The following is a 17126-nucleotide window of genomic DNA, read 5'->3' on the forward strand; positions in this document are numbered from 1 at the left end:
GTAGATTCCTTGGGAAATTTTGATGTAATTGACACCTGTGGTCCTATGAAGAATACTAAAGTATCTCTCATTCTTGCCACATTGTTTGACATCCCTAAGACCAAGTCTGCATGTGCCCCTGCCCCCATTTTTAACTTTTCAGATATTCCAAAGTTTGATGTTTATTGCAAAAAAATTCCTCCGGAGAGTTCGGTTCATCATGAGCTATATCACCAGATTATCAGTTACCCAGACTGCAAGACCAAGGACTTACTTCCCAGCCTGTTTCTGAGAATAGACTCGATGGAAGAAATGACAGCCGAGTGGAGTGACCCTGTGGACATCAATAGTCAGGGAACACAGGTCAGTGATGCTTACCCCAGATTCAACTGGCTTGCTGCCTGCCTGCCTTCCCTCCCTCCCTGTCCCCTCCCTCCCTCCTTCCCTCCCTCCCTCCTCCTCCCTTCCTTCCTGTGTATTATCTGTGTATGTGGGTGAGCATGCATTCACCATGGTGCACATGTGAAAGCCAGGGAACAACCTGTGAGAATCCATTCTCTCCTTCCTCCATATGGGTCATGGATATTGAGCTCAGATTTGTAAATGATGAACTTGTTGAACTGACAAGGCTCAGCAGGTAAACGTTCCTGCTGCTGACCCTGACACCCTAGTGTAATCACTAGGACACGTGGGAGAAAGAGAGAACCGCCTCCCCCACACACCGTGTGACCTCCATGCACATGCCCTAGCATATGTAGACACACAGAGAAAAGAAAGGGGGGGAGGGGAGGAGGGAGGGAGGGAGGGAGGGAGGGAGGGAGGGAAGGAAGGAAGGAAGGAAGGAAGGAAGGAAGGAAGGAAGGAAGGGAGGAAGGAAGGATCTCAAAAATGAAAAATAAATGCTGAAGCAGGTTCTGTGTAAGGACACTACACCAAATATGTGAGAATGGCACATGGTAAAATGAATTCATCTCAGATCTAAAATGTCAAAGATCAAATAAAGTTATAGGCTCCTTTAAATGCACAGTTCAGCTGTCCACATTTTAGGATGGTTATAGTATTAACTCTTGATTAATTCTTCTTTTAAAGTACGCCAATTTTCAAGTATGTATGTTTATGCTAGTAATCTACAAAAACTCCATAAATGTCTTTAGACGTCAGTATTGAATGTCTTCCCTTCCTCTGAGTGTGCCTGGTATTATTTGTATTGAAGATGGCATTGAACCTCACCTTTCTTCTGTGCTGTGCTTACACTGAACTATATTTGCAGTGTTGTACAGTCACCACGCTGTTCAGCTTCTGTCACATGACAAATGCCTGAGCATATTGATTGGCTTAAAGAAAAACGGTTATTTTGGCTTATGGTTTCAGAGCTTTTCACTTCAGCTAGTTCTAATGCTCTTAGGCCAGTCACAGGCAAGATTGAGGTGTAAGAATGTGGAGAGGAAAGTCACTCACCAGGGATTGCAACAAGCAGGGAGAGAGAAGAGACCAGAACAAAATCCATCCCTCTGTCGAGTGCCTGCAGTAACCTTCCTTCAGCTAAGACCCACTTCTAGGAACTAGGAACGGCTGGCTCCATTGATGAAGTTAGCACCTCACAATTTGCTCGCCTCAGTAGCATCATCAAATGGAGAAACAAGCCTTTACCACATGAGTCTTTTGGGCCCTTTTATATTAAAGCTATAGCAGTGACTACCTAATTTCAGGACTTTTCATCACCAAACAAGCTCATCTTCCTCTCCCGGGACTCAGTGTCTCTATTGTGCTTCTGTCTCTAAAATTTGTCTACTCCAAGAATCTCAGATAAGGAAAATAATAAAGTATTTGTTCTTAGAGCCTAGTTTATCTCACTGACAATGTTGTCTTAAGGTTTCTTATAGCTTGTATCAGAGCTTTGTTGCTTTTTATAGCTGAATACATCTATGCTTACACTTTCTTAAAGGTCTTTCACATTATTTGTTCTTCACAAAAGCTGGGCACAGTATGACCATTCTAAATATGTTAAGGTATAAAAACATTATGATGATAATAATAGTTAGCATGTAACAGCCACTGTCTGCCTCACACTCTCCTGAACATTCTCACTCTTTAAGCTTTAAAACGGCCAAGCTAATTACAACTTGTTCTAGCAGTGGAAGCCCTCCAGCAGCAGCATGAGTTAAATCCCATGTTTAAAAGGACCTAAGACCATACCCAGCCCTGCCTCGCTCCAGCATGTGCTGTGGGCTGCTCCTCACTTGGAAGCCCTTGACTGTTCTTTCCTGAGCCGCAGGGCACACTTTCTCCTCTCAGGAGCTATGGGAACACGAAGACACTCTCCTGCCTCCCCTCTTTGGGCCTCTCTGTGCTTGTACAGAATTTGTACTTTTAATTGCTCTTCTCTCTCTTTTTTTATTAGATATTTTCTTCATTTACATTTCAAATGCTATCCCGAAAGTCCCCTATACCCTCCCCCGACCCTGCTCCCCAACCCACGCACTCCTGCTTCCTGGCCCTGGCATTCCCCTGTACTAGGGCATATAATCTTTGCAAGACCTAGGGGCCTCTCTTCCCAATGATGGCCGACTAGGCCATCTTCTGCTACACATGCAGCTAGAGACACGAGCTCTAGGGGTACTGGTTAGTTCACATTGTTGTTCCACCTATAGGGTTGCAGACCCCTTCAGCCGCTTGGATGCTTTCTCTAGCTCCTCCATTGGGGGCCCTGTGTTCCATCCAATAGATGACCGTGAGCATCCACTTCTGTATTTGCCAGGCACTGGCATAGCCTCACAAGAGACAGCTATATCACAGTCCTGTCAGCAAAATCTTGCTGGCATATGCAATAGTGTCTGGGTTTGGTGGCAGTTTATGGGATGGATCCCCAGGTAGGGCAGTCTCTGAATGGTCCTTCCTTCATGCTCTGCTCCGAACTTTGTCTCTGTAACACCTTCCATGGGTATTTTGTTCCCCCTTCTAAGGAGGAATGAAGTATCCACACTCTGGTCTTCCTTCTTATTGAGTTTCATGTTATGCAAATTGTATCTTGGGTAGTCTAAAGTTTCTGGATCCAATTATCACCGAGTACATATCATATTTTTTTGTGATTGGGTTACCTCACTCAGGATAATATCCTCCAGATCCATCCATTTGCCTAAGAATTTCACAAATTCATTGGTTTTAATAGCTGAGTAGTACTCCGTTGTGTAAATGTGCCACATTTTCTGTATCTATTCCTCTGTTGAGGGACATCTGGGTTCTTTCCAGCTTCTGGCTATTACGAATAGGGATGCTATGAACATAGTGGAGCGTGTGTCCTTATTACAAGTTGGGACATCTTCTGGGTAAATGTCCTAGAGAGGTATTGTTGAATCTTCTGGTAGTACTATGTCCAATTTTCTGAGGAACAACCAGAATGATTTCCAGAGTGGTTGTACCAGCTTGCATTCCCACCAACAATGGAGGAGTGTTCCTCTTTCTCCACATCCTCGACAGTATCTGCTGTCACCTGAATTTTTGATCTTAGCCATTCTGACTGGTGAGAGGTGGAATCTCAGGGTTGTTTTGATTTGCATTTCCCTGGTGATTAAGGATGTTGGACATTTGTTCAGGTGTTTCTCAGCCATTCCATATTCCTCAGTTGAGAATTCTTTGTTTAGCTCTGTACCCCATCTTTTAATAGGGTTATTTGGTTTTCTGGAGTCCAGCTTCTTTGTATATATTGGATATTAGCCCCCTATCAGATTTAGGATTGGTAAAGATCCTTTCCCAATCTATTGGTGGTTTTTTTGTCTTACTGACATTGTCTTTTGCCTTACAGAAGCTTTGCAATTTTTTGAGGTCCCATTTGTCAATTTTTCATCTTACAGCACAAGCCTTTGCTATTCTGTTCAGGAATTTTACCCCTGTGCCCATATCTTTGAGGCTTGCCCCAATTTCTCCTGTATCAGTTTCAGTGTCTCTGGTTTTATGTGGAGTTCCTTGATCCACTTAGACTTGAGCTTTGTACAAGTAGATAAGAATGGATCAATTCTAATTCTTCTATATGATAACCTCCAGTTGTGCCAGTATCATTTCTTGAAAATGCTGTCTTTTTTCCACTGGATGGTTTTAGCTCCCTTGTCAAAGATCAAGTGACCATAGGTGTATGGGTTCTTTTCTGGGTCTTCTATTCCATTGATCTACCTGTGGTTTATATGCCTGGGTATTATTGAGGGTGTGTGTGAGAATGTCTGAAAGACTTTTGTTCAGAGGAGGGAATGCACCACAGTCTGCAGGACATATGACACACAGCTTCTAAAAGATGAATGGGGACATGAGCCTCAGCGGGGTCCTGCCTCCACAGGTGATAAGGTGTTGGGGAGAGCACCTCTTCTGAGCTTTGAAGTCCACAGTACAAAGGTTGAGGAGGTTTAAAGTGAATGGAAACTCCCAAAATGTAGTTTGGCAGGGAGCATGCCTATGGTAAAGAATTCCCTAGTTACATATAAACAAGATTTCAAAAGTCTTCCTGCTGATTCTTTTGTAGAGGGCTGAGGCTGTAGACATCTGAGGCTGCACAGATGCCCAGGTTTTCAGTTCAAATGAGGGCTGCTGGCTTTAAAGTTCACCCTGGGATGCTGGACCCGTACAAAGCAGGTGGGCAGAGTAAAGGGCTCTCCAGGCTGCTCAACCTGTCTTCCTTCTGTTCCTGACCTGGTGTCATAGCTATTGCCTGGTGGGAAAGCAGCCCTGGGTAGCACTGCCTCATCCTCCAAGAACTCTTCAGCCCTAGCTCTGAGGGACAGGACATGAGTTTCAATCCTGACCTAAATAAACAGAGTGAAATCACTCAAAAATTTGTTATGGGTGTTGTGTTTATAAAAAGATGGGGGGGGGGTATGTTCTATGGAGGTGTGGTGAGGCGTGAGGAAGGGAATGCCTCAGTGGACTATGCCAGTACAGTATAGAATAGAGTTTATTCAGGGCATGGGGAGAGAGTTAAAGGGTAATAGAAGCAGAGAAAGGAAGAGAGAAGAGGGAGGAGAGGGGAGAGGAGAGGAGAGGAGAGGAGAGGAGAGGAGAGGAGAGGAGAGGAGAGGAGAGGAGAGGAGAGGAGAGGGGGAGGGAGGGAGGAGGAGAGGAGAGGGGAGGGGAGAGAAGAGAGGAGGGAAGAGAGGAGGGGAGAGGAGGAGAAGAGAGGGGAGGGGAGGGGAGGGAGAGAGAAGAGGAGAGGAGAGGGGAGGGGAGGGGAGGGGAGGGAGAGAGAAGAGGAGAGGGGAAGAGAGGGAGGAGAGGAGAGAGAAGAGAAGAGAAAAGTAGAGGAGTAGAAGCCAGCCATGAGCACATGGGGAGGTGGGGGCGGGAAGGGAAGCAGAGAAAGAACATGAGAGCAAGAGAGGAACAAAAGAGCAAGGAGGGGGCAAGCAGCCCCTTTTATTTATTTATTTTTTATTTTTTTTAATTTGATTTTATTTTTAATTTTTTTTTTTACACTCCATATTCCATTCCCCGCCCCCCCCATCCACCCTCTGACTGCTCCACATCCCACACCTCCCCCCCCCCATCTCCACGTGGATTTCCACACACACACCTTACCTCTAAACTCCCTGGGGCCTCCAGTCTCTTGAGGGTTAGGTGCTTCATCTCTGAATGAACATAGACCTGGAAGTCCTCTACTGTATGTGTGTTGGGAGCCTCATATGAGCTGGTGTATGCTGTCTATTTGGTGGTCCAGTGTTTGAGAGAACTCGGGGGTGCAGATTAATTGAGACTGCTGGTTCTCTTACAGGATCACCCTTCTCCTCAGCTTTTTTTAGCTTTCTCTAATTCAACAACAGGAGTCAGCTGCTTCTGTCCATTGGTTGGGTGCAAATAACTGCATCTGACTCTTTCAGCTGCTTGTTGGGTCTTTCAGAGGGCAGTCATAATAGATCCCTTTTTGTGAGCACTCCATAGCCTCAGTAATAGTGTCAGTCCTTGGGGCCTCCCCTTGAGATGGATCCCACTTTGGGCCTATCATTGGACCTTCTTTTCCTCATTTCCATCCCTGTAATTCTTTCAGACAGGAACTATTATGGGTCAGAGATGTGACTGTGGGATGGCAACCCCATCCCTCACTTGATGTCCTGTCTCCCTGCTGGAGGTGGGCTCTATAAATTCCCTCTCCCTACTGTCAGGTGTTTCATCTAAGGCTCCTCCCTTTGAGGCCTCAGAGTCTCTCACCTCCCAGGTCTCTGGTGCATTCTGGGATATACCCCCAACCTCCTATTTCCTGAGGTTACCTGCAGAAAGCAGCCCCTTTTAATTTTAGCTGTTGCCAGGTAACTGTGAGGCAGAGCTTGGATAGAATGCTAACAATGGGTACAAGCTTTCTGCCAATCCTAGCTACATCTCCAGGCTATTTTTTTTACCTGGGACAGTCTCATGTTTTATAGTTTTGAAACAGGGTATATGATACAATACATTCAAAAAAATTTTATAACCTCAGAAAGAAGGATTCTTTGAGCCTAGAGAATTGTAATAAACGGTGAAGTCACACAGAAGAAATTTGCATGAATAGTTTTGTCATTACTTTGATCCTATCAGCAGAATTGTTTGGAACCCTGTGGTGGCATACGGATTTCAGTTTCTGGTAATCAGAGCCTTATTTTTGGTAGTTAGGCGATGGTATATTTTAAAAGTCAAAGCAAGATACAGAGGTCACCATGTAACTAGCAACTATTTACAGCCTGCTTCATCCAGCCAACAAATACTAGATTTATGATATATACCAGTAACAAAGCTTGGTGCTTCTGAGAAGAAATATAACAACCCATGCTGTCAACTTACATGTGAAAGAGACAGTCATTTGTAAGAACAAGCAGTCATATTAATTGCAAATTCTCACAGTGCTGTGAAGAAGAGAAACAGGTGCCCTTGAAGGAAGCTCAGGGCTAGGAGTGTGCCACTCCCTGGGTGAGGGCCTGCTATCAGTACCTCCAATGCCATAAAGGCAGGAATTAGACAAGAGAGTGGGAGAATTTTCTAAGCAAAAAGAACATGTTGGAAGTTTCAAAGCTCAGATTGGAGCATACTCCTTTTAGAGCACTAAATGCCAAGGTGGCTATGGTGTAGAGGAAGAAAAGAAGACAGAGTTCTGAGACATTTAGGGCTTAATAAGACCATTGTGACTTTGCAAAAATGATGGGCTTCAACCTAAGATCATGAAAAGTTATTAGTTTATGCAAGGTAATTTCTTTTTATCTTTGTGCATGTGTGTGTGTGTATATATATATGCGCACAAATCTGAGTATGGACACATACATGTGCAACACACATGTGGAAGTCATAGTCCTTACCTTCTACTTTATTTGAGGCAGAGTCTCTTCAGAGATTTTCCTATCTCCACCTTCCACCTCGCTCTAGGAACAGTGAGATTGTTGACACATACCACTCCATTTAGCTTCACATGTATTCTTGGATCTAAATTCAAATCCTCAATTTGCAGGCATTTTACCCATGAAGCCATTTCTCACCTCCTGTGCATGTTATTTCTGAGCCATTAAGTGTCAAAGAAAACAATTGAGACAGTGTCTCTCTGGAATCTGAGTCTTACTATGCTAGTAAGCTTGGGGACCCAAGGATCCTCTTCTCTCTACTTTGCAAGCACCAGGGTGACAGGAGTGTGACATTACTACCATGTCCCCAAATGGAGCATGATTTTCACCTCAAAGACCTGAGTAAATAAAGTATAGTTGGGTATACTAAGTCTAAGGTAGACCGTTGATCACCACAGGTTCTAAGATGGTCAGGCCAGTTAGCTTTTTTTTTTTTTAAGATTTATTTATTTATTTATTTATTCATTATATGTAAGTACACTGTAGCTGTCTTCAGACACTCCAGAAGAGGGAGTCAGTTCTTGTTACGGATGGTTGTGAGCCACCATGTGGTTGCTGGGATTTGAACTCCAGACCTTTGGAAGAGCAGTCGGGTGCTCTTACCCACTGAGCCATCTCACTAGCCCCCAGTTAGCTTTTTAAATGTATTTGCTGATGGAAGGCTGCAGCTTACAGCGTGTAATCAGCCAGTTAGCCCCTGGATCTACTCATAAATCCCCCAGTAGTAGAGGGGGATTTTCCCTCCACCAAGTAGAGGTCACTGACGGGCCTCTGGTCAGCTTTCTCCTCTTCCTCTTTTGCCTAGTACAGAGCCCCTTCCATGAGTCTCATCTCAAAGCATCCCTGTGTGGTAGCTGTGGCTTTTCTGGTAGAGATGTTAAGAAACATTGTTCTCACTCAGACAACTAGAAACTGTCTCTATCTTTGCAACCCCTTTGGGGGCAAATGACCTTTTCACAGGGGCTACCTGAGATCATCAGAAAACACAGAGCTTTACATAACAATTCATAACAATGCAAAATTAGTTATGATATAGCAACAAAAAAAGTTTTATGGTTGGAGGTCACCACAGCATGAGGAACTGTATTAAAGGGTCACAGCATTAGGAAGGATGAGAACCACTGGTATAGGACACCATAGACTATTTACTTCCTCTCTGCTACAGTCACACTACAGTTTTTTGATGGCAGCCTACACATCTCTAAGTGTTCCCTTACCCAAGCCAAACATTGATTCCTTGAATCACTTCTTCAGTAAATGTGATCTCCCAACACATCACCATAGACCCTTGTCTAAACACAGCAGCGTGTTATGCTGCCTTTGTAAAATCTGGCAACTGGAATTACACACAGTGTTCCAAATATGGTCTAACCAGTGCTTCCATTAATAAAGCATAATGTGACTTAACTTTTTATTAACAAGTTCAGACTGTTTGTTATTACTGAACTTGTGGTCAGCCACATCCCCCTGGTCTTTACCAGATGACTTGCTATACAGTTGACTTTTTGAACCCAATAATAAGACTTTACATTTATCCCCAGGACATTAAGATTAAGTCTTGTTACTGTTGGCCTAGCCTATCTTAGTTGGTTGGTTGGTTGGTTGGTTGGTTGGTTGGTTTTATTATTTTTTAGATATTTTCTTTATTTACATTTCAAATGTTATCCCCTTTCCTAATTTCCCCTCCAAAAATACCCTATCCCCTCCCCACCCCCACTCCCCAACCCACCCACTCCCATTCCTGATCCTGGCATTCCCCTATACTGGGGCATAGAGCCTTCACACGACCAAAGGCCTCTCCTCCCATTGATGACTGACTAGGCCATCCTCTGCTACATATATAGCTAGAGCCACAAGTTCCACCATGTGTTTTCTTTGATTGGTGGTATAGTTCCAAGGAGCTCTGGGCGTACTGGTTAGTTCATATTGATGTTCCTCCTATGGGGCTTCAGACCCCTTCAGCTCCCTGGGTACTTTCTCTGGCTCCTTCATTGGGGACCTTGTGCTTCGTCCAATGGATGACTGTGAGCATCCACTTCTGTATTTGCCAGGCACTGGTAGAGCCTCACAAGAGATAGCTATATCAGGCTCCTGTCAACAGGCTCTTATTGGAATCTGCCTAGTGTCTGGGTTTGGTGGTTGTTTATGGGATAGATCCCCAAGTGGGGCAGTCTCTGGATGGTCATTCTTTAAGGCTTTGCTCCGAACTTTGTCTCTGTAACTCCTTCCATGGGTATTTTGTTCCCCATTCTAAGAAGGAACAAAGTATCCACACTTTGGTCTTCCTTCTTCTTGTATTTCATGTGTTTTGCAAATTGTATCTTGGGTATTCTAAGTTTCTGGGCTAATATCCACTTATCAGTGAGTGCGTATCATGTGTGTTCTTTTGTGATTGAATTACCTTGTTAAAAGTACTTAAAGCCAGGCAGTGGTGGCGAACGCCTTTAATCCCAGCACTTGGGAGGCAGAGGCAGGTGGATTTCTGAGTTCGAGGCCAGCCTGGTCTACAGAGTGAGTTCCAGGACAGCCGGGGCTAAAAGAGAAACCCTGTCTCAAAAAAAGAAAGAAAAAAAAAGTACTTAAAAAAGAAAAAAAGAAAAACAGGGAGTGACACTTCTTATTTAACATATCAAGTATCCATGGTAGCTTTATTTCCTATACGGATATGGTGAGCATATATTCAACATAATCATCCAAGCCAGTAAGAAGTATGTTAAATGAGAAAACCCAGGGTTCTCCTAGACACTTTCTTTGTAACTGGGTTAATCTACCCAGAGAGCATTTTTATCTACTCCATGGGTCTACTATAACACAGTGTTCCCCAAAGCACTTAAACTATGCTGAAGATAGGTCATATCTATAAAACTGTCATGAGATACATCTATTAAGGGCCATAATGAGCCAGGACACAGTTGACAATCACTGTATATTGGTGCATACCACAGGAGTTGTTATGAACGCCACTGCTTGACACAACTGGTCAAGCCTCCATTCCAATTTGAATATGGAAGACATTGCCAGAGTGAGAGAGTGGGTTAGAAACTGTGTAGGTAGTAGAGCTGCTTGCTTATTTCTCTCATATATCCCAACCCCATGTTGGAGCCAGAATTGATACCAGCAAACCTTTCAAGTGTCCCGAAAGTGGCCTGGTCTAGCGTTTCCTATGTGTTATAATTTGTTCTAGCTGAGTCACAACCATTTCCAAGATAGTCAGGAGCAGAGATTTCTCTGAAATGTTTTTCAAAAAGTATATAGCTGGTGAAATCATACCCAGAATATGTACTGCTCTCTCTTTATCTCCCTATCAAAGCTTTCCTTTCATCTTAGAAATGTCTCTTTCTCCTTTTCCTTTCTGAGAGATCTAACTCATTTCATAACCTTAGCCTATTGATCACTCCCAGTTATCTCTCTGGCCCTCACACTCCTCCTAAGCTCCAAATCTGTATTTTTAGCCACCAACCAAACGTCTCAGTCCAGAGGACTTTACAAGCATCTCCACCTCAACCTGCCAGCTACTGAGATGGTCATGCCCCAGGCTGTGTGCAGCCAAGGGTAGCTGCGAATACAGCCCAACATCGAATCACAAACTTACTTAAAATACTACGAGATTTTTGAAAACTTACTTCAATTGCATGGATCGTAAGCATGAGCTTTGTAAATGACATTATTATGTTGTCAAAAGGTTTAGCACACCTGACCTATGTCTCTGGTTCAGTTACTGTCACTATTTCTTCAGTTCAAATACGTTATATGATACTGTATATCGAATGCTGCATACTTCAGACACTCTAAATGTATTGCCAGTAGTCTACCACAATCCCCTCAGTGTAGATGCTCCACCCAAAGCTGGACTGAGTGGACTGGGAGTTTAAACAGAAAGAAAGCTTAGAGCAGACCCCTGCTGATAGCTGGCTGCTTCTTACCCCTTCTCCCTGCACAGATGAGAAGACAGTCTCTTACCATACTCATAGACCTGTTCAGAGGCAAGGTCCAGGAAAAAAAAAAAAAACCTGCACATAGAACTTTGCTTCTAGCTGAGATGCTTTCTAAAGAATTTCTCAGCATAGCTGGGGTTGTGGTACGTGCTAGAATCCCAGCAGGTAAGTGATGAAAGGAAGATCAGACATTCAAAGCCAACATCTGCTGTAGACCAGATTTGAGGTCAGCATGAGCTACAAAAGAACCTGTCTCAAAAGAACAAAAAAGTGGGAGGGGGATAGGGAAGGGCAGAAGGCCTGGCTGTGTATATCTAATCTCAGCACTTAGCATCTGGAAGATCAGGACTAAGGGTCATCCTTGGCCATATAATAAGCTTGAGGATCATCTGAGGTCTATGAAACAACTTAACAAACTTAAAGAAAATTATTAAACAAATACTTCACACATAGGTATATAAGTAACAAGATTTAAATTTATTCTTCCCAGTATAGGCATGGATTTTTTTTAATGAAAAATGAGTCATAGCTTAAATCAGCTGAAAAATAAAATTCCTAATTACCAAATCTTCAGCTCATTGTAGACATAACAATTCCCTGCACTAGATAAGTTTTATACCATCTTTAACTTAAAATTTCTAAAATAGAGCCAGGCGTGGTGGTGCATGCCTTTAATCCCAGCACTCGGGAGGCAGAGGCAGGCGGATTTCTAAGTTCGAGGCCAGCCTGGTCTACAAAGTGAGTGCCAGGACAGCCAGGGCTACACAGAGAAACCCTGTCTCGAAAAACCAAAAAAAAAAAAATTCTAAAGTAGTAAACTGTGCTGCCTTTTACCATCTTTAATCTTAGATTTTCTTTGAAGGAAGAAACGTATCTAAAAATCTTACGTGTGTGTGTGTGTGTGTGTGTGTGTGTGTGTGTGTGTGTGTGTGTGTGTGTTAGAATATATATTCTGTGACACAGTGTAGAGATCAAAGAGCAAGTTTTGGGGATTGATTCTCATTTTCGTACTCTCCTGGATCAAATCTAGTCTTCAGGATTGCTCAGCAAAGCACTTTACTTGTGTCCTGTGTGTTGGCTAGTTTTGTGTAAACTTGACACAAGCTAGTCATTTGGAAGAAGTAACTGAAAAATGCATTTACCAAATTGGCAGTGGGCAAACCAGTGTGTTCTCTTGACTGATTCCTACTGAAGCCCAGGCTCCCATGGGAGGTGCACCTCTGGGCCTGTAGTCTTGGCATCTATAAGAAAGCAGGATGAGCTCTTGCTCACTTGATCTCTTGCTTCTCTCTTGCTCTTGCTCTCCCCTTCCCCATTCCCTTCCTCCCTCTCTCTCTCTCTCTCTCTCTCTCTCTCTCTCTCTCTCCCCCCGTTTCTCTGCCTCTACTACCCTCTTAACTCCCTTCTCCATGCCCTTAATAAACTCTATTGTGTATTAAGAAAGAGAGGGGGGAGGGAGGGAGAGAGAGAGAGAGAGAGAGAGAGGGATGGATGGATGGATGGATGGATGGATGGATGGATGGATGGATGGATGAGTGGGTGGATGAGAGAAGGCCAGTAAGAGGGGCAAGTAAGTAAGCTGTGAGGTGAAATAAACACTCTTCTCCCTGTGTTGCCTTTGGTCATGATGTTTAGCATAGCAATAAAACAGACAATAGGATAGACAATGTTAGTTTTTAAAAGGGAGCCAGAATAGGCTGGGAATAAAAGATAGCAGAACCTGTCTTCCACCCAAGGAAAACAACAGAATTTGAGGGAGGCAGAAGCACTCAGGTAGGAAATAATCAGGCCATCAGGAAAGTACTGTAATAGAAGCTGGAAACCAAATGAGGAAAGGATTAGTGAAGATTGGAGGTGGGGTCGGCTTAAGAAATCAGTGACAAGATTAAGTTTTAAGTTTAATGTGGCCTACCATACTGCAATGCTTTTTAAGGCCCTTCTGATATCCTCCCTGATCCTCTGGGGGTTGCTGGGGAAAGCACAGGTGGCAGAAAAGGAAGATGCCCAACAATGTCCTCCTGTGTCACCTCAGAACAGATTTACTTGAGAAAATTAAATAGGTATAATTATAAAATATTATATGCTAAATATTAATGTTAAATTAATAATCATTTTGGTAAACATAATGGAATGCCCAGAAAAGCATAAGTTATATTTACATTTTTTATTGGTAGTTGTAATAAGAGGCGATATGCTAAGAGTCGGGCAGCTTAGTGTTTTTTACAACCGGTAAGATGGCCTACTTAGTGACGTTCTGTGACACAGACTCATGGAGCACAGAACACAAGAGCTCCGTGACAAGCAACAGCTTGTAACTATATGCTTGCTCATTCAGTTGCTTTTCCCTTTACTGTCACTAAATACCCGACACAGAGAAGCTAGTGTGTAAAAGGGTTTGCTCCGGCTCACAGGCCACCCTGGCAGGGAGGACTGTACTCAGCGCAGAGAGGCGTGCTGTGCAAACCACTGTCTCCCTCTGTTCCCCTCAAGAAAAAAAAATCTCTTGGCTGTAAATCATTCAGTTTATTCTTTTTCCCACATATGAAATAAATAAGAATTTTTACCCACTCGTTACATCAAAATTGAAGTCTCCTGTTGCAGAAGGGTACTGGATCTGCATATTCTTTTCCTTTCAGATCTGTAGACCTAAGAACCCAACTGTCTTCTCTCCCTGTTATTTTGTAGAATAGGATGATGTCTCCTATGTGAAAGGAGGAAAGTGAGAGACATCTTGCAGCCTCTTGCCCATGCCAATTCTGAAGTTTCTCTGGGAACAGCCTGAGGAACTTATACATTGAACCAGGAAACCATCCTGTTTGATCCTGCCCTATCTCTCCTCCTGGGAGCAGAACATCTGAGAACTCTTCAGGTGCCTGGTCCGCCCTTAGGACATCTTCCTTGGCCATACAAAACTTTTGTTGATGCTCAGATAATCAGTTCCTTTTAGCCTGGGCTCATAAGGCTATTGTAATTTCTCCAAAGCTCAGTTGACTTCTTACTTACTCAAGTCCCACCCACCAGACAGTAACTGTAACCCTCATCCTTTAAAAAGCCTGTTTCTTTGCTTGCATTATTCCTAAGTCCTTCTGTACTGAAAGTGTAGCATTGTTGAATTCTTAATCACGGCAATGTTAAAAAGTTTTAACCTGTAATTCTGCTACCTATATACTCTATTATCAGACTGTTTACCCACCTTTGATCAGAGGCTATTAGACTATCTCGTGCTGTTAGGAGTTTTTAACATTAGTCTATGTGCACTACTATAACAAGTACTGTAGATTGGGAAGCTCATAAGTAGCAGACATTTATTTCCCATGTTCTGGAGTCTGGGAAGTCTAAAAATCGAGGTACTGGCAAATCCATTGTCTGGTGAGACCTTTCTTTCTGAGTCATGAGTAGCCATCAATCCCAGCATAATATGCATCATTACTCAGGAACAGTAAAGCTCAATTGTGGTTTAGTGGGTGTGATGGTTTGTATATGTTTGGCCCATGGAGTAGGTGTGACCTTGTTGGAGTAGGTGTGACCTTGTTGGAGTAGGTGTATCACTGTAGGCATGGGCTTTAAGACCACATCCTAGCTGCCTGGAAGCTAGTCTTCAGATGAAGATGTAGAACTCTCAGTTCCTCCTGCACCATGCCTGCCTGGATGCTGCCATTCTCCTGCCTTGACAATAGACTGAACCTCTGAACCTGTAAGCCAGCCTCAAATGTTGTCCTTTATAAGACTTGCCTTGGTCATGGTGTCTGTTCACAGCAGTAAAACCCTGACTAAGACAGTGGGTGTGTAGAACTGTTTTATTCCATATGTAGGAAACAGAATGAACTGAAGGGTTGGTGGCCAAGGGGATTTCTTTACTGTAACTGCTCATGCCAGAAGAACTGAGAGGGCTTTCTTGGGCACATGAGAAACACAGTCATGATTTCAGCAGTCAAACTAAAGGGAATGCAGATGCTGGGGCCATCGATGCCCTACAGAGCACTTTTATTTGCAAGGTGCAGGATGTCCAGATCAGTTGTTTCTCATTCATTACTAGACACAGCCAGCAATAGCCAGCAATCCTGTGTTTGCAAGCTCTTCATCTTCTACCCTGGGCTTGTGATTTGTCTCCTGAGTACTTTCTGGCCATAGTTTGACAAAATGCTTTGACACTTCTATGGCAACCCCATTTTTGTAGCTTTCACTGTCCACTTTAACTGCCTGACCTATACTCTAAGTAAAATTGTGCCAAGTTCATACTATGTGCCCTGTCCTTATCATTAGGGGGCCCAGATCAATAGAGGCTCCATCACCTTGTATGTGTTCCATCGTGACAGACTCTCTGAAGACCTTGGCTTATAGCCATGATGAACAGGTTCTCATGATTGTATAACATATTCTCATGGGTGCTTTTTCTGTGTGGAGGAATAACCTACTTCAATATGGGTGATCTGGACAGCTTTCTCACTGTGTGGCCTTTACTGTGTGAACCAGACCAGGAATTCTGTGTGGCAGCAAGAAGTCAGTGCACAGCATTTCCAAACTTCTGTTTGCCAATGTTCTGTTAACTAAAGAAAGAATCATAGCTTGATATCAATATAGGAAAGTTGCAAAACATCATGGATACCTAGACATAAGGTATATCGCAACTAAAAGAAGAGTCCATGAGTTTAGGCTGTAGGCCCATATTATCTCTGGTGCAACTTAACTCCATTATTGGAGAGAGAGAGAGCTCTGTCCCAGTAAAACTGTATTTCCAGCATCAGGCAGTGGGCGATAGGGGCAAGCACTGATCTGTAGCAGAAACTCTCCAACAGTCTGTGTGGCAAGGGAGGAGAGAGGCTCTGCCTCTTGTGCTTTAGCTCAGCAGTAGCAGTATGTCTATTTTACCTTCAGCCTATTAGCCAAAGCTTCTGATATGACCTGCAAGGGTGGGTGTAAATCCTGTTCTGTGCTGTGGGGAGCTAGACACAGGGTACCAGAAATCTGCCACAGAGCTGTTTTTCAAATAGCTGTTTAGCTATTTATATTGTCTGTCTGTCCTGTGCCCTGGATGTGCTAGCCAAAAGTGCTAAGGAAAGTGAACACAACACTGATTCCATGGTGTGCACATGCATGCCTAGCTGACTAGTACATGTGGACAGAGACATCACGTACCTTTTTCAGAACTGTTCACTTGTCTTACTATTTACACACTATACTTAGCACTATACTGTTTGTGAGCAATTGAAGATATGATTTTATCTTCTCTGATGATTGACTCTTAATACGTTCTCTATGGTCTTGTCAAAGACTGGATGAAGTGATTTAATGGTGGTGCGATCAGAGGCAGACAACTCTCTTGGGAATGTGTTAGTGCTGTTCTTTTGCTATGACAACACTCCATGACCAAAACAGCTTATAAAGAAAGGACTTAATTGGCCTCATAGTCAGAGAGTTAGAGTCACAGCACAGCACAGCATACCATACCATACCATACCATACCATACCATACCATATCATACCATACCATAGCCATGGTGCCATAGCACAGCCATGGTGCCATAGCAAAGGCATGGTGGCAGGAACATCAAGAGCTCACATCTTGATCTGCAAGTAGGAGACAAAGAAGAAAATACTAGAACCAGCCAAGTCTCTTGAAACCTCAGAGCTCACCTCCAGTGACACATCTCCTCCAAGGGCACGCCTCCTAATCCTTCATAAACGGTTTCATCAACTGGGGGCCAAGGACTCAAATTTAACAACTTCGTAGAATAAAGTATACTTCAACTGTGTTAAAGATGCATATGTGTGTTTTGAGTTGAGTTGGGGAATGTACTAGGTACAGAGAGCCCAGGAGTAGAGGTGAATGTAGGTGAGGGTCAAGACTTTAACATTAGCAGGGCAGAGGTCC

At 43.4% G+C, this 17126-nt stretch overlaps 1 protein-coding gene across 1 annotated transcript in view; it reads left to right on the forward strand.

Annotated features, from left to right (window-relative positions):
* The window catches only part of Vps13b (vacuolar protein sorting 13B), a 560112-nt gene that overhangs the window by 515923 nt on the left and 27063 nt on the right, over positions 1-17126 (forward strand). Inside the window, exon 54 of the mRNA NM_177151.4 lies at positions 143-342. Coding sequence (NP_796125.2) covers positions 143-342 — 200 coding nt within the window. The remainder of the gene's footprint in view (positions 1-142; positions 343-17126) is intronic.

The sequence above is a fragment of the Mus musculus genome, chromosome 15 (assembly GCF_000001635.26).
Source record: "Mus musculus strain C57BL/6J chromosome 15, GRCm38.p6 C57BL/6J".
In the NCBI taxonomy this organism is placed as follows: domain Eukaryota; kingdom Metazoa; phylum Chordata; class Mammalia; order Rodentia; family Muridae; genus Mus; species Mus musculus.